At 46.5% G+C, this 27,658-nt stretch overlaps 1 protein-coding gene across 3 annotated transcripts in view; it reads left to right on the top strand.

Moving 5' to 3' along the window:
* Positions 1-11,952: 11,952 nt before the first annotated feature.
* LOC144737789 (uncharacterized) overlaps positions 11,953-27,658 on the top strand; it is a 76,922-nt gene continuing 61,216 nt past the window's right edge. Inside the window, exons 1-4 of one of the 3 annotated variants that reach the window (XM_078620656.1) lie at positions 11,953-12,079; positions 19,320-19,503; positions 22,545-22,741; positions 24,065-24,257. In XM_078620656.1, coding sequence (XP_078476782.1) covers positions 19,437-19,503; positions 22,545-22,741; positions 24,065-24,257 — 457 coding nt within the window. In that variant the 5' untranslated portion in view covers positions 11,953-12,079; positions 19,320-19,436. Of the gene's footprint in view, positions 12,080-18,018; positions 18,170-18,744; positions 19,504-22,544; positions 22,742-24,064; positions 24,258-27,658 lie in introns of those variants that run through there. The other 2 variants (XM_078620654.1, XM_078620655.1) reach the window with 2 other exon arrangements.

The following is a 27,658-nucleotide window of genomic DNA, read 5'->3' on the forward strand; positions in this document are numbered from 1 at the left end:
TGCACACTGGACAAGTTACTAGACCCGGCACACAACGAGTCCAACCACTCAGTTCCCTCCTCACTTTGAGGATGCATATCGACCCTCGAATCCGCGTGAGCAATGAGCTGTTCCTCGACGGGTAGCGGCGCGGCGTGAGCCAGCACCGTTCCCTGTGTAATCACGGCCGGCCGCGACCCCGTATTCAGGACCATAACGAACGGCTCACTGTCCCCCCTCACCATGGTCTGAGCTACCGCTAAGTCGAGGTCCCCTTTTGCCCTATTAGACGGTCCCAACAGAACTCCCTGTGTCCCCGCATCCACCCCGAGGGGTTTCCTCAACCGAAGGGGTACCAACATTTGCGATCCCGGGGGCACCCGTACAGTCCGAGTCGCCAACACCTGCACCGTCGCACAAACCGTGCGTATCTTAGTAGGACTTGTCAAAAACGCAACCCGCCGTCCCGATGGAAGCTCGATGCAGGCCTGATCTATAAGAATTTTGATGGGCATTTTAGACAGGAAGTCCGTACCTAGCAAACAAGGAACGGCCAGCGATGACGATACAAAAACAGGACCCGCCAATTTGATATCGCCAATACAAATAGACGCCCGAGTCTGGCCAATGATTCCCAAGGAACCCCCGTTCGCCGCGTAAAATGGCACGTCTACTGGCAGAAGGGGTCGACTTTGGACGGGAAGAATGTTATAAATAAGGTCCGAAATGATAGTGGCCGACGCACCCGTGTCCACAAGCACCCGGACCTCAACCCCGTCAATAAAACCCGTTACCACGGACGACCCGGCCGGCGCAGCCACTATCCTGTGGGCCAATTCGGACCATTGGACTGCTTTCGGGCCGTGTACGAACCCCCCTCGCCGAACCGAACCCCCGGTACCCATACGCGGTTCCCCCACCGCCAAGCGGCGACCCGAACGTGCCGCGTACGTGGACCGAGCGTGTGAGGTGCCGCGACTTGCCGGGTTTAGCTGGGATGACTTGTGGCCCTGGTCATCGTCCGGACGTGGTCCCGTGGCGCGCTGACGCGGAGCCCGGCACCCGGACGCAACGTGGCCCCGAAGCCCGCAGTTGTAGCAGACGACGAGGGACGTCGTAGGTTTCGGTTGCTCCAGCTTGCGGAATGAACGTGTGGGCGAACGACCTCCCGTTCTCCACTCCCCCGGTCTCGATACGGTGAAAGCCTCCTCCCGAGCCGTAGCAGGCAGAGGCTCGGCGACCGTGGCGGCCGGTGCCGCGTTCCCCGCCGACGCGCAGATGACCGTCGGCTTGCGCTTGAGGACTTCGTATGCGTGAATACTCGTGGCGATCCCCAGGGAGCAAATGTCCATCTCGTCCGCCACATTGATGGGAACTCCCAAGTTGTGAGCCAACGCCAGCAGCTGCTCCGTCACCATGGCGTCCTTCCCCTCCTTGTCCATGCGGGGAAAAGCTGCGTCCGCCAGGGCGAGCAGCGCCGTGCGATAGGCGAGCGTTGTTTCTCCAACCATCTTTCGCCGATCGTAGAACTGGTGGCGACAGGTGGAGGGCGGCCCGAACACCTTGGCCATTAGGTGTAGCGCGGCCTGGAGCGTTGAGCGGGACGACCTTGCGGCAGATGTGAAGGCTGCAAGCGCGTCGTCGTCGAGCATCGCTGGCAACGCGCGCAGGGCAGTGGCGTCGGACCACCCCGACATTTCCTGATGTGCGAGGAACCTTCGTTGGAAGGCTCCCCAGTCGCCCCCGTCCGCCTTGAACGCCGACAGCGCGGGCAATCGTTGCTGAAGGACCCGATCGTCGTCGCCGTCGGAACGATTTTCCCGCGCGCCGCTGTGGTTGTAGAAAATGTCGGCTCCATCTGCAGGCGCAAAATGGAGAGCTCCGGCGCGCGCCGATGACGCGGGCTGCGCTGAGTGGAGATCGCCGACCACGTGGTGTCCGCGCTTCCCGCCAATCGATGGCGGGCCCTCAAAAACGGCGCCAACATCAAAACTTTTGGCGCGAAACGCCTGCTGGCGGGATTTCTCCAGCCTCGCTCCCTCCTCCACCCCCGCAGCCGTCCCTCCGCCCGCTGGAATGGAGATTTCCGCCAAAATTGCAGCGGCGGCGAGCAGCAACTCCGCCAGGCGGGAGTGTGCATCCTGTAGGCTGGTGTCGGAGGCGAGCGGAGCGTCGGCCGTCGCCGTGAAGTGCTGCATCGGCGGCAACTCCTCGTCCTCTCCTCCCGAAGTTGGTGTCTCCGGTACTCCGTAGTCTTCCTAGTGTCCATTCTTCTTGAAGACAGGTTTACTTCTGACGCCAGTTGTAATGTAGTAACTCGGCGGGAGACGACTTGACGGGTAGCACACTCTTTTTATTGAACCAACTATTATATTACACGGGTGACCAACACCCACTTAGCTATACGGGTGACCAACACCCACTCTGTTACTCGGGTGACCAACACCCACTCTGTTACTCGGGTGACCAACACCCACTTAGCTACTCGGGTGACCAACACCCACTCTGTCACTCGGGTGACCAACACCCACTCAGTTACTCGGGTGGCTAACACCAGCCTAACCCTACACAGTCCCCCTGGCTACACCAACACGGGCTCTTACGCCCCGTAGCCTCTCGGAACACACCCAGCCGGGGTGTCCGTCTCGACTCTGGGTCCCACAGTCCCGACCCACATGGGCGTCGGACCACGGGTCCCACAGTCTTGCCTTCGAGCCACACAGGGCCCCGGTCCTGATAAGGACGGCGGGACTAGGGGTCTCGGGCCCTAGTCCTTCAACTTCGTCTTCAATCTTCAACTGGTTAAAACAACCACGAGTGCTCTCGCGCGTCACCCTTTATACCCCTCCTGCGGACGTCGCTGAGAGCACCCATCCCATTTGACCAATCACCGGGCGCTGGCTACGATCCTCTTTTCCCACCTCGTGTCAGCGCGCCTCACCACCCGCGCCGCGCCGCCCGTCATCCCTCACACCCGGCGCGCGCGTCCACACCACGCCCACATCGCGTGCTCAACCCCGCACCCCGTGCCCCATCACTGTCGGCGCACGTCAACACCACCACTACACATACATGGGTTTTCTCCAGGTGCTCCGGTTTTCTACCACGTGTAAGCACTCATTAATCGGCTGATAGAAACTTCATACAGAAGACCGCAGAGCTTGGGGAATTGTTGGTTCCACTTTATTGCGTGGCTGCCTGCTTGTTTGTGGTTACTGGCACCTCTCTCTCTTCAAGAGGAGTGAGCGATTGCTGTGCGGTGCGTTACAAGTGGAAATCATTATTGTTACACCAATACTGCTGTATTACGAGATGTTAACAAGTGTGCTAGATCGTGAACAAAATCTACACTCATGTGAATATGCAGAATCTGAAGTGGTGTAAGTATGTCTTAGGTTGGTCCTCATTTAAAACATAGTATCATGATTGGGATTGTTTATTGTTATTGAATTATGCTTACTGTGAACATTTAGCCAAATTGAAGGATGTTTATGGGTCACTTTCATTGTCGTTATTTAAAAACAAGACCATCCTTAATATGTACATAGATACATAAAAGCTGTGATACCACAGTCGTGGGAATGTGATCTACAGTAGCGAACGTCTACAGTCGATTCGTGCAGCTGTATGAGATAAACGAGAGGGGTGAGGCCGAGCTTATCTGGAGATGTCCTTTGAAAACCGAGAGGTTAAAATGCAACATGAGCCAGGCAGCAGGAAGTTGGAATTAATGCTGACCAGCTAGCTGGATGAAGGTGGCATTAATGCTGACCAGGGAGAAACGAGGGAATGAGGCGCTGGTGAGTAGTAGGAAATGGACGATGGAAACGTAAAAAGGTGACAAAGAACGCAGCTCGGGGGCTGCAGCACAAGGATTTTGCAGAGCCAGGTGTGTGTGCGTGCTCTCTTATTAGAGTAAGGTCTGTGTGTGTGCCCTGTTCTACGTTTTCAGGTGGTCTATAAGAGGGGAGTGCAGCATGGACTCAACCCAAAGGTGGGTCATTCCATTCCCAATCACCCAGATATCCGGATCCTTCCTGCATTACCATCACAACCACCATGTGTGATTTCTCCTTTTTATCGGAGGTTTTAGTTCAACAAAAATAGGCCGTATGCAGTTCTATGGGCCAATTATATCTATCAAGAATTATAATTTAAACACAGCAATGGCCAATCTATATTCGTAAAATGACAGAAAACTCAACGCATGCGTCGTTAACACTGTGGGTTTGGCTTTAACATGAATAATATAATAGGCGACGTTTCTGACAATTACCATTCTTCACAGCATATACATAGAGAGGCCAGAGAGACAAAATGGATAAGAGCCGGAGACTCCAGTTTTCACAATGGGGCTTGATGAGCTTGGCACTGTGGTTGACCCCGAAGGACACGTGACCGGAGACGTCTACCCGGGGACCCCCAAAGGGGGGCTGGGGGTGATCATGTGTCGGGGTGGAGAATCTCTTTAAATATTTGAGAAGGGAGTCGTGGCCAGGGGCGGAGCGAGCCCCGCCACGGGGATATAAGCCGGTTCCCCAGTGGGACCGGCTGCTGTTGTCTTCCTGAAGAAATCTACGTTCAATGCCTGAAGAGGAGTTTCCAACACACAGACCCGGACCCGAGTTGGGGTCCGGTCCGTCGTAGCTTACTCTGAGTGTTAGAGTAGCTAGCCTGGTGGACCACCACCATAGGTTATCTAGTAAAGGGGCAGTTACCCCTTTGTGTTAGGTGTTGGTGTTAATACATAAATAATGTGCTGCCTCAAACGTTAAGCCTGAGTCGCCGTTTTAGCCCACTACACCTGTATGCACACCATAACTGGTACTGCTATTTTATTGAATGCAAACAACAGTTAGGTACAAGAAAAATGTGCATGCATAATGTACGTTGATTACTATATGAATAACCATAACGGCAATGGATACCCACTGTAAAAGGCTCACACGTCACATCTATCCCTTTTTTTAAAAACGAAACAGGAGGGTTTTTCCAAAAATCTGGCTGTTGTATGATGAAGCTAGTTATAATTACTGGCGAAACATACTCAGATTGTAAATGTTGTGTATTTGCTCTCCAACACTCCGGTGTGCCGTACTAGTAACGAATTGGCATATTCTGTTTACATGACAAACCTTACTAATTGGCTGTGTCGGGTGGTGGCGGGTGTAACGACACATTTATATTTACATGATCTCACCCAAACAACCTATATTATGGACGTCCGATGGTGATGAAATTCGTCACTAAACGCAGCTTAGCAGATCACCTAAAAGTCGGGTTTTGTTTCTATTGCGAGCAATCGGTAGCAGAGTCGTCGACATATGTAGTGACATCACGGATGCCACTGTGTGGTGCCAGCCCTAGAGGGGCACGGCGTGCGATGTACTCACATCGTGGACATCATGTATGTAGCAGCACTCTGGTTGACCCCGAAGGCACGTGACTGGTAAAGTCTACATGGGGCCCCCAGGTGGGGGCTAAGGGGTGGTCACGTGTCTGGGGAAATTCTAGATTTGAAGCTTTCGTGACTGCAAGGAATCATCTTCTTAGGTTTTTTCGGTAAAGTCACGTAGAAAGTAAAATAAAATAAAAACAAAAATCACGACGTTTCGGAGGCAACACAAGTCTCCGTCATCAGGTGGGACCGTCACAGCCAGATTAGCTGTACAGCCAATTAGTAAGGTTTGTCATGTAAACAGAATATGCCAATTCGTTACTAGTACGGCACACCGGAGTGTTGGAGAGCAAATACACAACATTTACAATCTGAGTATGTTTCGCCAGTAATTATAACTAGCTTCATCATACAACAGCCAGATTTTTGGAAAAACCCTCCTGTTTCGTTTTTTAAAAAAGGGATAGATGTGACGTGTGAGCCTTTTACAGTGGGTATCCATTGCCGTTATGGTTATTCATATAGTAATCAACGTACATTATGCATGCACATTGTTCTTGTACCTAACTGTTGTTTGCATTCAATAAAATAGCAGTACCAGTTATGGTGTGCATACAGGTGTAGTGGGCTAAAACGGCGACTCAGGCTTAACGTTTGAGGCAGCGCATTATTTATTTATTAACACCAACACCTAACACAAAGGGGTAACTGCCCCTTTACTAGATAACCTATGGTGGTAGACCACCAGGCTAGCTACTCTAACACTCAGAGTAAGCTACGACGGACCGGACCCCAACTCGGGTCCGGGTCTGTGTGTTGGAAACTCCTCTTCAGGCATAGAACGTAGATTTCTTCAGGAAGACAACAGCAGCAGGTCCCACTGGGGAACCGGCTTATATCCCCGTGGCGGGGCTCGCTCCGCCCCTGGCCACGACTCCCTTCTCAAATATTTCGTCATCAGGTGGGACCGTCACAGCCAGATTAGCTGTACAGCTAATCTGGCTGTGACGGTCCCACCTGATGACGGAGACTTGTGTTGCCTCCGAAACGTCGTGATTTTTGTTTTTATTTTATTTTACTTTCTACGTGACTTTACCGAAAAAACCTAAGAAGATGTCTGGGGAAAGTTGTCTCAAGAAGAGTCGAGAGGGAGCCAGAGCCCTCTCTCGAAGGTGGATTGGGCCAAGGACGGAGCCGGCCCCGACCCGGGAACAAATAAACCAGGTCCCCACAGGGACCGGAGTTTAGCATTGCTACCATCATCTGAAGATCTACGTTCTACGTAAAGAAGAGTCTCCAACACGTGGTCCGGGACCCGAGCCGGGGTCCGGTCCGTTGTAGCTAACTCCCAGTGTGTTAGTGTAGTTAGCTGGGTGGTCCACCACCCTAGGCTGTTATCTGGTAAAGGGGCAGCTAATCCTTTGTGTATTCGTGTTGGTGAAATAAATGTGTTGCCTTTAAGAAGTATGTCTGCGACTCAGTTGGATCCACTACACATATAAGCGATTCGGCTGCATTGACCCAGCTTCATGCTCGTGGTGAAGACTCTGATTTCGTAATGGAAATATTTGATGGAAATATATGGCTGAGTTGCAGGAAAAAATAGCTTTCACAGGAAGGTCATGCTTTCAATAAAATGTATTTTTAAACAAAAACAATTGTAATATAACCATTTCCAAAGTTAGACCAAGTGGATCATTTAAGTAAAATTTGCTTGACATTATGGGATGTTATCTTATCAAAGGAATCAACATATAGGATGGGGGTGTATGCCCCAAAAAGTACAGATTTTTATTTTCAGCATATGATAGGCTGTGCTATGATAGCCATTCTCAAGATTTAGTTTCAGACACTATTTTGACATGTCTTGTCAACATGGTGTTGGGAAGAAGGCATGTGTTTTATGTTGTGTATTAGTGTGTGATGTTAATAAAGCATGTGTTTCCTCTTGTGTATTAGCGTGTTCTGTGTTAGTAAGGCATGTGTTTCATGTTGTGGATCAGTGTGTCTTGTCTGTATGCTCGTTGTACACATCAAAATCCCTGTAAGAATTTCAGATCCACAGGTTTTCAGAACCGCTGCGCGTGACCAACTCTTGGCAAGGGTTGCCAAGTGCAACCATACGTGGGGCATTTAAGGCCATGCCTCCACACTTCCAATTGCTCAACCTTCCTAAATCTCATGTTGCCGCGTGTGTACGAATTCAATGGTGTTTTGAGTTTACATACACGAGCTTACATATCATTGAGAGTATGTACAGGGTGGTCCAGATGTCTTGTGACCCACATTTAATTCTATGAAACTTCGTATTTTCGCATACCAATGGGTGTGTAATATAAGCAACATAAAAATGACATGTAATAATTTTCTTAAATATCATCATTATTGTACATTTCGTACACGATGATTAGGCACATGTCCTTTGGAGAACATTGTCCATTCGAGCAAATGTATTCAAATGAATAAGCAAAGGAAAGGTTATAGCCCAATTCATTGGGTGTCATAAGAAATCTGGACCGCCCTGTACAGTTGAGTTCACATGTGTGGTGACAAAGCGCCGACTGTTGTCCAGCAGCAGCAACTGCGGTGGACAGTTTGCGCACACGCCGTCGAGCATATACACACGTGTGCCGGCAGGGTGGAGGAACTGGGACAAGTGTCACGGAAGACATCATTGGGAAGTCCCTGGAACCCGCTAGTGGTTTCGAGAAGGGAGGTGCGTCCAGGGCAGAGCCAGGCCACGCCGAGTAGAATAAAAGCAGATGAGAGCGAGAGCTCGGGCTGCCGGTTCAGGGAGTGGACTCGTGTCGCTGTCGTTTTCGCCGCCTTCATCGCTGCCGCCTTCACTCGATAATTGCATGGCCGGACACTTGTTTACTGTCTCAGTTGACGCCGTCTTTGCAACGCGTTTAGGGTTGTGTCAAGGCTGGGCTGTACGGCAACGAGAGCGAAGGCGATCCTGTGTGTGAACGGCCGAAGGGTGTTACAATAAAGAAGGTGCCTTCTACAACTACCTCATCTCGAACTTGTGCTACACTACACACGAATTTACGTATCATTGAGTATGTACAATTGAGTTTAAATAAACGAATTTACGTATAATTGAGTGTATGTAAAAATTTAGTGTACATACACATTAGTTTCTGTATAATTGAGTGTATGTACAATTGAGTTTGCGTATCATTGTTAATTTATCTGCGTATCTTCCTCTGTAATTATCCACTATTGCCGAACCACGTTAGTGACTGGACACCTGTGAAATGGAGCTCATAGGTCATCGGGTCTGTCCGTCTGTAATAACACGTCCATTGTTCGATATCTAAATCCTAATCTGATCTTGTACAACCTTTTTTTGTCCCCATCGTCGTTTAGATCCCGGTCCACATTTGCTATCTGCTCACATTACACGCATTCTGAGATGTTGTACAGCTGCGTCTTATTCGAAGGGATATCCAACATTGTTGAGGGCAATTGGTCTACCTGACTTTTGTGTCACCCTGCTCGGACTCCACTCTGAATCTCTAGTGCGATAGTTAACTCCATGCAATGAGAGTGTGGCGGTTTCGTTCTTGTAAAATGGCTTTGACATCACAATTCACCAATCGTCTCACTCCCTACACCCCAGGCAGATGTTTCCTGTTGCCTGTCCTGGCTGTGCGAGACCCCCCCCCCTCGACTGTACGTACAGTGTAAACAGTAAGTAGATCACACCTGTTCTGCGTGGTCAGAACCACGAAGCCAGCGGAGCTTTATCGGGAACGTACCATCTCACGACTAAAATAGTTCCATGCTCAAAACCACAGAGCCACTGCACACACACACATGCAGTTAATTAATTACTGAATGTTCCATGAGTCTTGAGAAGAGTAATATTTGCCTACTTTGAGATATGGTTCAGAGAGCATGGACATTGACTAAGCAAATGTAACAATACGTTGCTGGGCATTGTAGCGAGAAGACGGAAAGAGAAAGACGCGGATTCGGGAACATTCGCATATCGGAGACGTAATGACTGTGAATAAAAGTGGCTGTGCTTGAGCACTGGCCCGAGACTAACGACTGAGTGGTAGCCAGAGGAAGAAAGGTGCCCAAGAGTCAGTCCATCGTTCAGACGGCGTGATGAAGTAAATTAAAACAAATTCATTGTTTTTTCTAGATTTGAAGCTTTCGTGACTGCAAGGAATCATCTTCTTAGGTTTTTTCGGTAAAGTCACGTAGAAAGTAAAATAAAATAAAATAAAAAACAAAAATCACGACGTTTCGGAGGCAACACAAGTCTCCGTCATCAGGTGGGACCGTCACAGTCAGATTAGCTGTATCAAATCTTGATACAGCTAATCTGACTGTGACGATTTTTGTTTTTTATTTTATTTTACTTTCTACGTGACTTTACCGAAAAAACCTAAGAAGAGTTCATTGTTTTTCATAAAAAATAACGGGCAAAATCCGGGAGGGTGAGGGGGGGGTGCCCTGTTACATCCGTAAACACCACATTTAGCCTAATTTAAAGAGCGACCTTAGACATCCCTACTCTAAGTGACCCTGGTCCGCAGAGGTTAGAGGGCAGCACTTCCCCACCCGTAAGAGTGCAATACTCATCGCGTGAACATCCAACTGATATGTTAATTATCACAGCTGGAATTTAACCAAGAAAACGTGCAGAACGAAATTAGCTAGACGGGTTTTTTTGTGTGGTTATTGTTGACTGGGCTGTAGCTTTCGATTATGTAATGACGCCTTTTCTGGAGGAAAATCAAGTCTTTCCCCTCCGTACCCGATTGAACCGCTATCCAAGAAGTGTCCATTCATGACCTACGGACGAACCACTTAATGTGCATCTAGTCCGAGCATGCCTGTAATTATCGCCGATTGATTACCTCTGATAAATGAAGGGACAAAAGCTTCATGGAGAAATATTGGACCCTAGTAAAGAACGCCTTGTGCAATTCAACAAATCGTGAAAGCTAAGCATGAATTATACAGTTGGAGACTACTTCCTTCAGTCTCATCACCACCACTTCGCTTTTTTTCTTCCCCTTTTCACAGTGGCTCACGTTAGCTAACTTAAAGCCATGCTGTTTTGTTAATGTTTTTACTACAATAAATGCAAGCCCGACATACCCCACTGAAAAGTCCCGGCAACAGGTCACAGAAAATCCACAGTCTTCCATTCTCGCACGACGGAATCACACGAAATTGGAAGAAAAAAAGGGGAATAGGGTGCGCTGACCCAGCAAAGTGGGGACCTCACGTTAGGGGGAACGATGACATTTAAATGGGGAGGGAAAACGGGGCGGTGGGGGGGAGAGAATAACAACCAGCTGGAGGGGGAAGGGGGGAAAATGGGAGGGGGGGAGACAAAGAAAGACCCTAAGAAGCAAGTTAACTTGCATGCGTCGAGTGGGCTTATGAGCCGGCCTTCCACCACTCCTCACTCTGCTTTCCCATTTGATCACTGAGGGGCTCTACCCCTCTTTTTCTCATCCCCCATCTCCCGACCTCCTCGTTCCTTTTGCTCATTTTAGACTCTGGAGGAAAGGAAACCGCCTGGCATTGAACTCCCATTCCCTCCCTTTACGCTTGTGGCTTCAGTGCTCCAGGTTCATCTGTGCCAGGAGAGTAATATTCCACTTTCCATGATGGGGGGTTCCAAATAACCAGAATAGTCTTTCTGGTTATCATGTTCAAGGTTTGGAGTATACTATGCTGGTATCTCGTCAAGGTGTCGGGTTTCAGGCCCTGAAGGGTCTCTTCTAACTTCTCCCGATGGGGTGAGGTTAATGCCGCGTGTCCTAAAAAAAGCCACACAATTTAGCGATAAAGTTTCGCAACGTTTGGGCATGGCTTAAAAGAATGGAGGTAAGTTTGCACAGTGCCTCAGGAGGATATATTGGACAGTCTGGGGAAACCTCCATAAATGTTGCTCTCTTTTCATGAGTCAGGTATGCACGATGCATACCTTTACATTGAATGAGACTGAGTGGTAGTGCTCTTGAGCCTTATCTTGGGGCTCGCCAGATCTGTATCTATACCCACGGGATAATCTCATGTGGCACGGACCTACTCTGAAGTTCGTTTTTTTTTCATCCCAACCACCTGCGATAGCAACAGTCTATGATAAAATGAGGGGCTCATTGTATGTATTTTAAACGACCTTCGCACCGTACGTAGCCAACCGCGCTCATCGGAGGTTGTTGCGAATGATTTGACAATGGCTTCATGACCACCACCATGAACATACTGCTACGAGCACCACCAGCACAAACTATCCCCCATGTAGCCTTCGCATACTGTTGGGGCAAGTGCTGTTCGCGACTAGTACGGCACACTAGGGGGTGGGTAACCACCACCATGCCCACCTGGGTTTGTCTCCCCCGAGATCCCGAGATATTTACACTCTGCACTAGATAATAAAATTGCATAGCTCCAGTGGCTTCCGAATATCGGAAGAGCGTTCCAGATGGTCGCATGAGGGCATCTGAAAGCAATGGTTAGCCAAAAGCTGCTGCTGCGAAGACTGGAGTTCGCATGATGGTTTATGCTTTTTGACGAGATCAGCAAGGTATTAGGTTCAATTATGGCAAGCACTTTGTATGTAATGAGTGCACTTTTGCCAGACTAGGTGCAACGTTGAGGGCTACACGTGACCTGTGCTCTCACCTTAAGAAAATACCTGAAGGACTTTGGTGACAAATTAAAAAGGTCAGATTGATGTGATCCAGAAATATACTTGGACATCTTGATGTGGAGATGCTGTGACGTTCTGTACTGTAGCACTCACACTGGTGCCATGCCATGGCTGAGTACTACTTCCCAGTTTGAATCTCCAGCTCGAACACAACAAGTGAGTTTAACACGTAGGCTTTCGCGACCAATATTATTCATAATAAAGGTTTTTGGGTTGGATCGCGTTATTTATAAATGTCTCGCAACCCTCCACCACCCGACACGGCCAATCAGTAAAAAATGTGTCACGTTGACGAAAGACAAATATTTCACTACTTTAGCCCACCGGTGTGTTGAGTGAATCCACAACATTTACAATTTCTGAGTACGACGTTTTGCTGGTAATTACATCCAGCATCAACGGGCAATTTGCCAGAATAGTGAAGCTATCCACCTGCTCCCGGTCTTAAGTAGAGCAGCAGGGTGACGTCATCATTTAACCAGCGACATGATTTACGTTCTTTCTAAAGGCCTTAACTTTGCCGTTACCCCATGCACAATTCCAGTAGATGAGATAATTGCTGAGGTAGAATCAGTGGTAAGAGACCTTCCACATAATGAGGCAGAGATGACTAGACACGAGGTTGCCAAAATAATTGAGAATAGCAAAGTACAAAATATAAATATTATCTCGAACGAAGCAAAAGCCTTAAGAGAGCTCCGATTAAATAAAAATATTCAAATTCTAGCAGCTGATAAAGGCCGCTCTACTGTAATGATTTCATGAGCCGATTATGATAATAAAATTGAAAATTTACTGGAGGAAATTACTTACATTAAAATTAAACGAGATCCAACTAATACTTTAGAACGTAAGACTACTGCAATAATTGCTCATTCATTAATCCCCAAGACTGAGCAATACCAAATTAAGCTAAGAGCCTCAAAACCACCTCGACTGTATGGGCTACCAAAGATTCATAAAATCAGCATCCCATTACGACCCGTAGAAAGTACAAGTGGCTCTGCCACAAATAAATTAGCAAAATTTATAACTAAACAAATACAGCTCTACATCGGTGGGACATCTTCATTCATAAGAAATTCATAACTTCTTGTGAATGTGATCAAAGATATCAAAATTAACCCGAATGATAGTCTGGTGAGATTTGATGTGATTTCTCTATTCACTAAGGTTCCAGTTAATGAGTCGCTTAAATTACTTGATATACCAGTAAAGAGTACGGGTTTATCAAACTAGCTGACGATTGTTTAAATAACACTTCTTATAGAGAGGTGATTTCTTTAAACAAAAGGAAGGAGCAGCAATGGGTTCTCCTTTATCTCCTGCTATAGCAAATATGTACATGGAAACTTTTAAACAAGTTCCCTTGCCTCAAGTACATTAAACCCATCTTTTGGTTGAGATATGTTGATGACACTTTAGTTGTCTGACCATATGGTAAAGATACACTTAATGAATATCTAAATCATCTTAATGCACAAAACCCACCCATCCAGTTCACCATGGAAACGGAGGTGAATAATGCACTCCCTTTCCTAGATATTTTGCTTGGACATGGCTTTAATGGCAAAATAACACACAGCGTTTACCAAAAGGGAACGCACACGGATGCCTATCTGAATGCAGATTCACATCATCACCCAACTCAGAAATCCTCTCTCATCAACACGCTCATACATCGGGCTAAAACAGTGTCAGATGGTGAAAGTCTAGGGAGAGAAATTAAACATGTTAAAAAAGAACTACGACAGAATGGCTACAATAATTCTCAAATTAACAGAGCACTGAATGCCAAATCACGATCGCAAAACAACACTGCTGGAAGTGATCAGATTATTAAAACAATAAAAATACCATTTATCTCAGTAGTGACTGACAAATTAGCCCGTGTTTTGCAAAAGCAAAACATTAAAGTAACATTTGGGACAGTACACAAAATTAAAAAACTAGTATATTGCACTAAAGACGAATTACCTAAATTATCAACAGAAGGTATATATCGGATTAAATTGCTTATGTGGCAGATGCTATATTGGACAGACGGGACGTAACATCAGCGTAAGAATTAAAGAACATCAAAGCAATTTTTAATTATCTCAAACACAACTTTCGGCAGTGGTAGAACATGCTTGCCTACAAGGCCACTCAATTGATTTTGATAACGTTGAAGTGTTTTGTAAAACTAATTATTACTGGCCAACACTAATTCGAGAATCCATTGAAATTGAGAGAAATACAAATAAATTTAATCGCTCTGACAGCTACAGGCTTAGTGTGACCTGGAAGCATATTATTAAATAATACATATTACAATTCCTTATAGGGGAAACACATATTAATTGACTGATTACATTGACTTAGTGTACCCCCCCTCCGCCACCTCTGATTTCTGCACCTGATTGGGTATAGTGATTGGGTTAAGTTATTAATTAAAACACATTACAACTAATTACTAATCTACAACTGATTACTAATCATAATATTTAGCTGATTACTAATCTATTACATAATTACACCCACCCCCTCTCTGCCTCTGATCTCTGCACCTGATTGGGTTAAATGATGACGTCACCCTGCTGCTCTACTTAAGACCGGGAGCAGGTCGAGGGTTTCACTGTTCTGGAAAATTGCCCGATGATGCAGGATGTAATTACCAGCGAAACGTCGTACTCAAAAATTGTAAATGTTGTGGATTCATTGTTCAACACACCGGTGGCCTAAAGTAGTGAACTATTTGTCAACATGACACCTTTTTTACTGATTGGGCGTGTCAATCAGTAAATCTAACCCAAAAAATCTTCATGACAACAATTGAAAATGTCCATTGGAAATTGGCGATGAGAATCGTAACGAGCACACCGAAATTGATCCCGTGACCTTGGTTGCCCGTCCTCTCCCATATGAAAAAACTAGACCAAGAACTCCCCACCATGGTAACGCACCGGAAATTTAGAGCCACTCTTCAACACTAACGGTCAGAATTGAAGACTGGCAGAGGAACGACCGGGACAATGCAAACATCATCCCCAATCGGCGCCTCGCCGTGTGTCCCACCACCATTCAGACACGAGGAAGCTCACTGCAAGTGGGTAACCTGACAGAATCAGAATATTTAGATTGGAGGAAAAATCCGATAAGTTATGATGCTCTTTCACAAATGTCGAGTAGTGGCACGTGGTCAGCGAGTTACAACAACAAACAGTAGCAAAAAAATTATAGGAGTGTAAAGTATTAGAAAAGTAAGCAATTAACTAACAAATAAATAAACGAAATCTTCACTATTTTTATCTTACCAGGTAAAGCCCACTGAGCTAGTCGTTATTTTGCAGAAGTCACCTGACCCCAAATTATTGCTCACGGAAATGGCTTATGTTTAAATGTTTTTTGACCTTTGATATTTAGCAGGCTGGCCACGGCAGGTGCAATGACCTTTTCCACAGATGGAAAATAAGCGATTCTGATGCCCCGCAACAAACAGTGGAAAACATTGTGTGTGATGTGTGTCTGCGTGAGTTTGTTGTTCTTTGTGATTCTATGGATCTCTGGATGAGTCTCTGCCCCAGTATGGGTGTCTCGTCGGTGGGTCTCTGTGTGATTCTAATTATTTCTGAGTCAATTGGTCTTTTGTGAGCATATGGGTCTTTGTTGTGAGTCTATGCGTGAGTTTGTGAGTATCTTTTGTGAACGAATGTCCACTGTGGGCGTTCTCCGATTGCATGAGCGGTATTCGTGCTTACAGTTCTCTGTAGACAACAGCTGGACTCACAATTTTGACAGCGATTCATAGTTGTTGCTTAATCGCACCTCACCGCGGTGGCGAGACATTAACTATCTCGCCTGGTAAGCAGGAGGTTGTGCGTTCGATCCCCACCTTAATGCCTATATTTGGGGTTTGCATGTTCATCTCGTGGTCGCGTGGATTTTCTCCGGATCCTCTGGCTTTTCCATCTCCATTTAAAAACATGTGTTTAAATCCATAGTTCTTAACCTGGGGTGCACGCACCTCCTGGGGTGTTAGATGCCCTATCTGAGGGTGTGAAACATGCCAGATTGTTTAAGAAGGTAAATAATCGAAAATAAAAATTCAGCACGGGCACATCAGTACATCTTCTTTGTTTCATCATGCCAATGTATTTATTAACATTATACATTTTTATCGAGTGAGAACGAAAGGGTTAAGGCTGCAGTAAAGGTTAAGAACCACTGGTTTCGATTATTAGGCTGATATAACTATCCACATAAACCATTAAGTTGAGCAATGTCATTCATGGCCACGTCGCTTTGAAAAAAAGCAATATAGCTCAGTAGGCCGTACCTGGCTTAAATAAAAATATGAAAGTATAGTGAAGAGTATATTGACCCATTCAACAGAGGCTGTAAATTATTCTTATTAAATGACAATTTTTTTACAAATACAAGCACAGCTATTTTGTTAACGCGCTGCTATAATAGAGCCTCTCCACTCCTTGCGGACCATGGGGGATATTTTGCCATACTTTACCACGTGAGTTATGGTGATGGACTTAACCGGAGGTTCTTTTAGTTCGCTTGTCATCCCCTTAACGCTGTAGCGTACTGCGGAGTTGGTGAAGTGTGTGTGGGGAAATTGCTGCTGGCTCGGCACGGGAGCTTGTGGGTTCTTATCGTGACTCCCAGCACAGCTGCACATGAAACCACTAACTTAAATATATATGTATACGTACACACATACTTTATTAATTAATTGCGCTTACAGCATTAGTTTCTTATTTATAGTGGCGCACGCACAATCGTCCGTGCGGACCCCATGCCTCACCACCAGTAAACGAGTTTTTTCTCCCACAGCCTCATCACTACCATCTTATACCACGAGTCCAGTGCAGATATTTCACTCGGCGGTACCACTTGAGGTGGCATCTCTTTCGTAGCTGCCGTATCTTTTCGTGGGCAATAACGTAGTTGGATTATCAAGTAATTCACTCGTGGTCAATGACGTTGAAGTTGTGATGACCGTTTTACCTTAGTGGGATTCTCAAGTAATTCACTCCTACCGGCTACTCAGGTAGACAGTTGATGGTATTGCGTTGACAGTTGACAATCACAACTTACAAAAAACAACACATTTGTCAATAACAATGCCTTAAATTAAATATGTATGAAAGTTTATTTATTGTGAAATGGACTTTCTTCATAGTATTGTGCATAACTAGAGGTGACCAGAGAGATGGAGTCGATAATTAGAGTTGGAAACTGCACTTTGCACCATGGGGACCGATGGTAATCGCATGTTCAACTTATTTTGTAATCACCCGTGTTTAAACAGGAGCATGAATAGTTACCTAATAGTAGCCGTCACTGAGTCGGACAAACACTTCAATAATCACAATGTGTTACTAAATACTCATTTATATTCAATAAAAATTGTAAAATGTTACTAACACATTGCATTGTGGGAAGTTTTGTTCCTGTGAGCAGGGATCGCTGTAGATCCCCAGGATGTATTTACAAACTTCTGGAGACCGTTATTTTGCTTGCACTGTTCCTACCCAATGGATTTCCGCATCCTCATGAACTCAGGAACTGACTGACCATCCACAGTTTCAAAATATAACTTAAAATGGTGTATGGTATTAGATTAATATTATCGCTTTAATTTCACGGTTTGAAAATCATATTAGAGAAGAATACTTTGTGTACACGCGCTTTAGTTTAGGAGACTTTTAAAAAATGCAGGCAGACCTGGCTTAGCGCGATCCCATAGAACACACTGTTTCGTTATGCGGGGGTCCTCGGCTTACGAACGGTTTATGCTGCTTCGACCGTCCATAAGTCGATTTGCTCGTATCTCGGAAATCAATATTCAATTGTACATACGGGCAGTGATTTGGATGTGTTCTGGTTCAACAAAAAAGGGAAGCCGAATTAAACTCATAAGAACAAATATGCGTATTAAAATATGCATAGTAAATAAACTTACAAAATGTAACGTGAAAAGAGAAATATCTGTTTTATTTTCACTTACCATGAGTCCTGATGCTGGCTTGCTTGTCGGAAGGGGCGTTTCACGCGGGATTACATCTTGCAGAAGATCGCTCCGTCGAAGAAAAAAGTTCCGTGGTTCGGTTCGTAAGTGCGATCGGATATTTGCAAGTCGGATGGCGAATTGTTCATAAGTCGGACGTTCGTATCTCGAGGACAGCCTAAAGAGGATAAATGTATTGCCAATTCTCTTCCCTCCCCTACGTTTACCTACTCTCTATGCACCCCGCTATCGTGACCACCTCCGCTTCCATATCCGCTACGTGTAAGGCTACACGAGGAATATTTTGAGTTGTCCATTTCGCTGGCTAGAAGATGTTAACTACCTCGCCTGGAATGCAGGAGTTCATTGATCCGTTCCCGACTTTGACGCCTGTATATCTGGAGTTTGCACGTTCTTCCAATGGTCACGTGGATTTTTCTCCGCGTCTTCCAGCGTTTCCCTCCACACGTAGAAACATGTGTTTAGAGTATTTGGCAGCTATATGATAAGCCACTTCGTTGAGCTATTATTTGTGGCCAGGTCGCTTTTAAAAAAGAGTGATATAGCTCTGTGGGCCTTACCTGGTAAAAAAATAAAAATACTGTGAGTATTGACCACAGTAATTCGCAGGGTTTTCTAAAACTAACTCTCCCCTACGTGGACTCAACCCTAAAATTGCGTACATTTTGTTAAAATTACTGCAATGTTCAACGGTAGTTCTTTTCCTGTATATTAGTTCACGTGCTTTCATTTGCATTAATTACAGGCCCAGTTAGCGATAACCTATTGACGTTAGCTCAGAAAAAACAAGTCTATGTGTGTGTTGGGAGTAGTGGCGTAGCCATCACCACACACGACCAACCACATTTGTGTCACTCCCATTGCATTAGAACGGTGCTCACAACTCGCGCCATCGTCAGCGCACCGCGTGATAAGAATTTCAGGCCGAGCAGATCTACGGGAGCTGCCGAACAGATGTTGCAATTCCGCAATTTCCTGAGCGCATGTAGCGAGCAGTGAGTCCGAGTTCCCCATCGTGGTCACGGAGTGGAGCTGAGACTCGCAGAGGAGTTCACAGACGGGAGCGTCGATCCACATACTAAGAGCTCGCAAACTCCAGACAGCACCCCCTGCGTCACAACATTGGGGATGATCATCAGTTACACTGGAGCGGCGCATTCAGGGGACGCCAATTTGTTTAACGAACCGATAATTATCACTGCTGCTGGTGGTGGCTTATATTTCTGTAGCAATCGATCCGCATTGGAGTTCCACGGCTCGCCTCCACGTGTGGAGAATTGCTACCGATTAAGATTACAAGCCAGAGGAAGCGTCGTCTTGTTTTAATCGGTGACGGAACAGCTGCGATGGCCGTGGATTTAACGACCTCTGTGCCAGCAATCATCATCATCATCATCGCCGTGGTGATTTCAGGTAAAAATATATCTATCTCACGCTATGCCTCGGTTTGTGTTGTTATAGGTGGCGATTACACAGAGATATGTGCGTGTGTCCGAGTGTTTAAATGTCTGCACCGGTTTGAAACTGTTCTGCCGACGATAAATCATGGTTTAACCAGGCTGGATTATGTGTGCATCTAAATCCTTGAAAGATCTGGACAAAGTCTCATCAGTGAGCTCCTCCGACAGGAAAGCCTGTGTTGGCTGGGTCATGTAGCCCGCATGCCCAGCCACCGCATGCCCAAGCTGCTTCTGTTTGGCCGGGTAGAAGGGGCTAAACGGGCGTGGTACGGGCTAGAGAAGGATGTGGAGCTGATTGGTCTTGCTGATGACTGGTACCAGAAGTGTCAAGATTGGCCTCGGTGGAGGAGGCTCGTAAAATAAACAGATGGGAAGCTGAAAACAGTCGCCCTCCAGCAACAACGGAGGGCAGAGGAGCAATGCTCACAACAATGAGCGGAGCGCCTGGCGACTAAAGCACAGAAAGTTGGCTCAGTAGGGGGCACAGGAGGTGTATCTAACAGTCATCTCAGTCAGTCAACCCATGGCACCTGCTGGGTCTGTTCTGTGACCTCCTGCCACGAACCTTCGACATTTCACGTTGTCTCAAAATGCACCTGGCCTGGCACATGAGACGTGGTGACGCCACCGCTACTTCATGGAAAATGGCGGGTATTTTTGTTGTTATTATTTGGTTGACTCGCCCTCAAATGAGTACCTGGTGTGGTGTGTAGTAAACATCGCCACTGGAGAGACAATGGCGACCGGGCATGGTTTTGACCACCCACTCCCTCGTGTGCCGTGCCGGCCGTTATTGGTGCTCACAAACAGCACTTGCCTCAACAGTCTGTTGGAGGCTACACGCGGGATCTTTGGATGGTCTATGTGTGTTTGTTGGCCGCTGTCTAGCATTTGTTTTTGATATTCACTGTCGTGTGACTAATGCCCCTTACTTAACCTCCTGAGTCAATTGATATTAGCAGTCTCTTGTAACTGACGTCTTTTATTTAACCAGGTGAGAGCCCCCATTGCGATGCACTGTCTATTGTAACTGAAATCCTATCTTTAACCAAGTGAGAGGCCATTGTTATGGACGTCCTTTATACAACCTCTGGTGAGTCCATCGAAATTATCCGACTGTGCTGGCTGACGTCCGATATTTCATCAGGTGAGAGCCAATAGAGATGCAATATCTCTAGTGATGTCCTTTAATGAACCTAATCTCATCTGAAATACGTGCCTACCACTTTCTGTCCTGGACTTCTGCATCGCCTCTCCTGTCTTTCCACAATGTTCCAGGCCTCTGTCTCAGACACCTGCACTCGCATGGCAGCAACTTCTCTTAAAGCAGCTGAGTTCGGGGCTGGCTTTGTGCAGGGCCGGATTAAGGTTCTTGTAGGCCCTAGGCACTTATTTTTCGTAAAGGGCCGTCCATAAATGACGTTACGCGATTTTGGACGATTTTTGCCCCCCCCCCCCCCATCGTCACACGGCGTCACAAAAAGTCAGACCCCCCCTCAAACATGACGTCACAAAGCTCTGCCCCCCCCCCCCCCCCCCCAAAATAGAAAACATGCTTCAAATCGCTTTAAACTATTGTCATTATAGGGCGTATTTAATGTGGTGCTGCACTCTGATGTTGTAGGATAAAACATTTATTAAAAAGTCTATTTAATTAAGTAGAACGTGTTGTCTATATTTATTTCAAGTCGCGCATTTTGATGTGACGTCACATTTCTCGAACACCCCCCCCCCCTCGTCACACATCGTCACAAATGTCTGACCCCCCCCCCCCCTAGGTGCGTGACGTCATTTATGGACGGCCCCTAAGCCTTCAGTGATAACTTTCTACAGTTGGTACTGCTGCTCCATGTCACTACTACCGCTGCTGTCATTGTTTTGATTTTGGGAAAAACACCAAATTTCACAATAAAAAAATCTCAAAGTTCATCTCTGGTGTTAATTTCTCTCACCTTATGAAAAAAAAGATTGGCATCGACATGACTGCCTCTTTATATATACGGTGCCTATCTTTGCTATGTAAATATATTTACTCAAGAAAATATCTTTGTTACATGTTTTTATCATACAAACAAAAACATGGTAAAAAACATTCTAGGCCCTTTAAGTTTGTGTAGACCTTAGGCAGAGTGCAGTAAGCACTCTGCCTAGGGTTTACTGTGCCTATTGGATAATACGGCCCTGGCTCTGTGTTCCACACCGTGACACAGAGAGCACTGCTGCCTCACACACCAGCACTTCATCGTCTACCCCCCCCCCCCCCGCTTGCTGAGTGTCACGTTTCTGATGGCAGAAACAGTGTGACCAACACTGCGCCGAGTAGAAGATAGGGAACAGCACACAGAAGATGGGTTCATCAAAATGCGTTTGGATTAATTTAATTAAATGTTTATGTTACTGTTGTAGTGTCCTCCCTCCCGGTATGTGTGTGCATGTGGTGTGTGGCGCACACACTCAGTCGGAGACGAGGTAGTTGCAGGAGGCACCGTCTCTTAATTCTCTGTTCACACCACTCCAACTTCCTCTCTCTCTCGACCACGCTGCCATACGGTCCGGCCTAGACACGACGGCGTCGGCCAAGACAGCCAATTACTGTCCGGCTGCACAATGATCGGACGAAGGCGGCGACGATGACAGTGACGACGAATCCACTCCCAGAACCGGCAGCCTGGAGCTCTCCGCTGCTTTTATTCTACTCGGTGCAGCTTGGCTCCGCCCTAGCCACGCCTCTCTTCTCGAACCCACCAGAGGGTTCCAGGGGCCTCCCTATGAGGTCTTCCGTCACCCTTGCCCCAGATCCTCTGCCCTGCCGGCACACCCGTGTATATGCTCTCCGGCGTGTGCGCTAAGTGTCCACCGCTGTTGCCGCTGCTGGACAGCAGTCGGGTTTGTGTCACTACACTTTAATGTGACAAAAAAGGTGGCAGGATGCTGGCTGATGATGGCTGATCGTGCCCCGTATTTCATCACTCCCATTCTCCTCTGTTGCTGCAGGAGTCACTGCTGCTGATGATGAGAAGACGAAGGCCGTGTGTGAGAAGGAGCTATCTCATTGTTCCAAGGGGTATAACGTGTGCAAAGTCGAGGGGGAAGATTTGCTTGTCAGATGCCCGCTGCCTCCAAGCATCAATAAATCAAACCTGAAAGTGGCTGATCTAACACAGATACATTCACCATCTAAAGAAACCACAGTGAGTTCCTCTTCATATGTCGCTCCGTTTCACTGTGAGTAGAAAGGCGAGTGGGGCACGTGCATCGTAACACAACACGTGGCACGGCTCCGCGTTCTGGCCGAGTGGTGCTGTGTTGGCAGCACACGACTCACGATTGTAAGTTCACGAGTTATTATCCTCATTATGGTGAACTTAGCCCATTATCATCATCATTCTTCTGTTGATTAAAATCATTACTTCTTCGTCATGCCGTAAGAATGCGAATCTGTCACGACTGGTACAGGGTAGCAAATAACAATGAGCGTCATGAAACTAATATAAGTGGAGACACTTTGGCAATCCTTTACCACTAGAAAACAAATAACGTTTCTCTATTTTGGAAAGGAACATCGCCCCATTTCAGATGTTGCTAATTTATATTCGATTGTTTTCACCCAATGCCAAACTGCGTACAAGTCGGCCTTTCACGGTCCACTCTAAACGTGTCTAATTTCCAACAGCCAACATTCGCCACTGAGCAGCAGTGACGGCCCCATAGTGCTTTGAGGCTATCACGTGAAGTGTTGAGGGCTCGCTGCTGGAAGGTCACGCAACAGACCCCAGGTAGCATGAGTTGAATGACTGAGATGCCTGACAAAGGCCCACCTGTGCTCTCCAGTGTGCTGCTTTATCTGCCCGGTTTTCCACCCTTTGTTGTGAGCGTCGCTCCTCCATGCTCCGTCGTTACTGGACGGCGACTGCCTTCAACTGCCCAGCAGCCTCAAAGAGCAGGTTGTCTGGTACTACACAATAGCGTCATTCACGAGCCTCCTCCACACAATCCAATCTTGACACTGCTGGTAACGGTCATCAGGAAGCCTGCTGAGCTACACATCCTCCTGTAACCACATCTGCCAATCTCTTCTGTAGCCCATGCTGCGCCAATTTATCCCCCTCTGTCCGGCCTCACTATTTTAGTTTGAAAATAATGTCACTTGTTTATTTTATATAATTAAGGCGAAACGTCAGAAAGGCCATGGCCTCCAATATTTTGTGGACTTATCGTGAACCACTGCTTGATCCCCGCACCTTAGCTGTGAATTTGACTGCAAAACCACAGACAGAAAATAATCGGTTACGACTGAATTACGCTGGAAGAGTCCTGGCTATGCCCACTTCCCCACCACTGCAGGGACCACGCCCCTTCTGCGCCTTGGCCACGCCCACTCCACCTGTTGTCATACGTGGGTGTTTTCCGCCAGTGATCACTCGCAGCGAATAGCGGTGGTAGGCCTTGATAGAGTGCGGAATGTTGATCATGCTTCTCTTGTCTCTCCCCAACGCTCCCAACTACCGCCTCAGGTTGCCTACTACAGCAATCCTGCGAGTGACAAACCTATCGACTTCCAATTTAAGTTCCACGGTTTTGAAGATAAATATGTGGTGTTTGTTGCTCGCAATGCAAACACAACACTCGGTGGAAACTACAGCTGTAGAGTGCTGAGTGTTCATACTACAGATGAAAAAACAAAGCTGGAAGTTAAGATCTACAAAGGTACAAGCTCAGAATTATGGATGCACCGAATATTCAGTCAAATTGAATATTTGGTCAAACATTACCTGGTTTTAATACTCTATAATGAATGTTGAAAGTATTCGTGATTTACCTGTGTCCATGTATAAGTCTAAGACGATCCAATATAAATGACAAAATAAGCAATCTATCTCCTTCATATGTCGCTCCACATTACACATAAATGCTATTTTTGCACTTTCCATCGACCACAAGGCCTTCTGAGAGTACATAGTTTGGGAGTAGCATAATTTCAGCAGCAATATAAATTACAATTGAGTAAAAACGTATTAAATTCTCTAACATAAAACGTATGGAACTGATCCCAATGTTTCAAAAACGTGGTGACAAAATCAGCACTAAAATTATTCACTTTGCCAGCAACAGCCAGTTCGTCATTGCGTTTGATATCATCGTTCATTTTGAAATAAAATGTAATTACTCGTGTTAAATCACCACGTCTGAGCTAGATCGCATTCTGGACACATTACAGAGTCCATCCACTTGCAGGATATTCTTCCTTGTTATGTAATATCGAATATGGCCATAACATAGAAACATTCCAACTTAGCAGGAGTGACGTATCTCTGTCTCAGCTCGGTCTGTCTGTAGAGAGAGATGTCTCAGCTGTAGAGGGTGGTGACGTCTCTGTCTCTGTGTCTCAGCACTGTATGTCTGTAGAGATAAATATCTCAGCTGCAAAGGGTGTTTGTGTATCTGCCTCTGTCTCTGTGTCTCACCTCTGTGTCTGTAGACATGTCTTAGCTGTAGAGGGAGATGATGTTTTGGTCTCTGTTTCTGTATCAGCTATGTCTGTGTCTGTAGAGATATGTTTAAACTGTAGAGGGAGGTGACAGCTCTGTTTCTTTGTTTCAGCTCTGTGTCTGTAGAGAGATATGTCTCAGCTGTAGTGAGAGGTCCAGAGGGTAGTGACATCTGTGCCTGTTTCTCTGTATCTCAGCTCTGTCTGTGTTTGTAGAGAGAGATGTCTCAGCTCTAGAGAGAACTGACGTCTCTGTCGGTGTAATAGAGTTACTTGGAGGCGTCCATTTCAACAAGGCTAAGTCTTTATTTAAAATGAGAGTCGGCTCAGCTCCGTTGAACCCAGCCCAGCTGCACCCCGCCTTGGTCGTCTTATTTTCAGTCTTATCCTAGCCTTGGGCAAGGCTGGATTATGGACCGGGCCAGTGGGGCCAGTGTCCCGGGGCCTCGGACTGCCTCAGGCCGTGCACGGTGCGTGGCCCAAGACATCAGAAGGAATTTGATTGCCACGGCCCTTAGTGTGTACATCGCAAGCTGACCACTAGGCCCCTAGGTGTTTATAGCGTGAGATAACCACTAGAGCCGCCCAGACCTCTTAGCGCTTACAATGTGAGGGTCCCCGGGCCCCTCGGTGTTTAAAACGTGAGCTGACCCCTATGGCCCCTGGGCCCCTCTGCACCTATAGTGTGAGGGCCCCCAGGCCCCTCGGCGTTTAAAGAGTGATCTGACCACTCGGGCCTATGGGCCCCTCAGCACCTACAGTGTGAGGGTCCCTGGGCCCCTCCGTGCTTAAAGCGTGTTCTGACCACTAGGGCCCTCGGGCCCCTGGGTGCTTACAGTGTGAGTTGACCACGAGGGCTCCCAGCCCCATCGGTGCATACAGCGAGCGTAACACCTGGGCCCCTTGGTACATACAGTGCATGTTTAAAACGTGAGCCTCTCGGAGAGTACAGTGTTTCTGTACAACTGAGCCACTGGTTGGCACGCTACAATATGCTGTGACATGATACAATATTCACCAACAAGTCAGTTCCTTCTACATAACAGGACAGTTTGAAGGGCGTCATATTATGGAAAGCTGTTCGTTATTTGACTTACCATTACTAGCTGTCCCTTTATTTTAGCTAGCTGCCCATTTTCCCTAGCTAGCTGCCCATATGATTCAGCTTGTTAACATAAATTAGTTAGTTAGCTGCCATTTTTTGCCAGATAGCTGCCTTTACAACCAAATTAGCTGCACTAAAAAGCCAGCGAGTCAGACCGAGGGCTCGTCGTTTGTTGAGAGCTTAGTTAGCCATTGACAAATCAATTATTAAAAATACACCGCGGTTTTGTGAAACATTAAAAAAATATGTCAAAGCTATATTTTTTTCATACACTAACGCATATATAAGAGACCCAATCCTATTAAGGAAACCCTCATTCATTGTTTCCATAGACCGTCTGTTTTTAGATCCACGGAAGTAGATAATGCTAACTTTGACATGAAAATTGTCGACAGCTCTTACGAGGTCTTGTTTTCCCCTCCCCATCGATGGGGTGTGGCCTATGTGCATTGTCTCCACCAAGTCCGAGACATGTCATGGGTACTAGCCTATTTTTCCGAGTTAATTTCCCCCCCCTGCATCCCCAGCTTTCCCAGCCTCCCACTTCCAACCCCGCCCACTTCCCCCTCCACCTTACGTCATATCTCCCGATAGCGCTCACGCAGCGCCCCCTACACCACACCCCACCCCTCTCTCTCCCCCCTTCCTCCTCCCCCCTTTCTTACCGATATAACGTCTTGCCACGGCAGCCCTATCGCCCACTTCAGCAATTTTTTCTTGCTGTGGTTGTCCCACCTGATGACGGACGCTTGTGTGACTTTACTGAAAGAACCAAAGTGACTGGAAGCACGCTGAAAGAAAAGGGGAACACTAAAAGAGTGCAGAACAGAGATCATGCATGCTTGCCTTGCAAGCATGCATGATCTAGATGCAGATCTCATGTAGCAACTTTATGAGGAACGTAAATACTGGAGGGACATTTTGAAAAGAGTTGTAGCAGTGATCAAGTTATTGGGTGAAAGAAGAGGGGAGATAATGAACGTTTTGAGTCAACACATAACGGTAATTTCCTTGGTATTTTAGAATTGCTATCACAATTTGACCCATTCTTAGCTGATTATATTAAAACGTTTGGCGGAAAAAGAAGAGGCACAGTTTCCTATTTGTTATCGACAATATGTGAGATTAACTCATTGAGCTAATGGGTCAGAAAACTCGTCAAACAATAGCAGATGAGATTAGGGATGCCAAATATTTTTCAATAATTGTTGACTCCACCCAGACCTGTCACATGTGGACCAATTGACGTTCATATTCTGGTTTGTTAACAGCAGCGGGAATGTGGTGGAGCGATTCCTGGGCTTTGAGCCAATTGAGAGACACACTGGTAAAAGTTTTGCAGACTGTGTGACTTTGATGGTGGAGGGCCTTGAGTTGGTCCTCTCAAACTGTAGAGGTCAGTCATATGACAATGCAGGCAACATGTCAGGAAAATACAATGGGCTACAGGCCCACCTAAAACAAAAAAAACATGTGATAGAGTTTGTGCCTTGCGCAACGCATTCACTTAACTTA

The sequence above is a fragment of the Lampetra planeri genome, chromosome 74 (genome assembly GCF_965212315.1).
Source record: "Lampetra planeri chromosome 74, kcLamPlan1.2.h2, whole genome shotgun sequence".
NCBI lineage: Eukaryota > Metazoa > Chordata > Hyperoartia > Petromyzontiformes > Petromyzontidae > Lampetra > Lampetra planeri.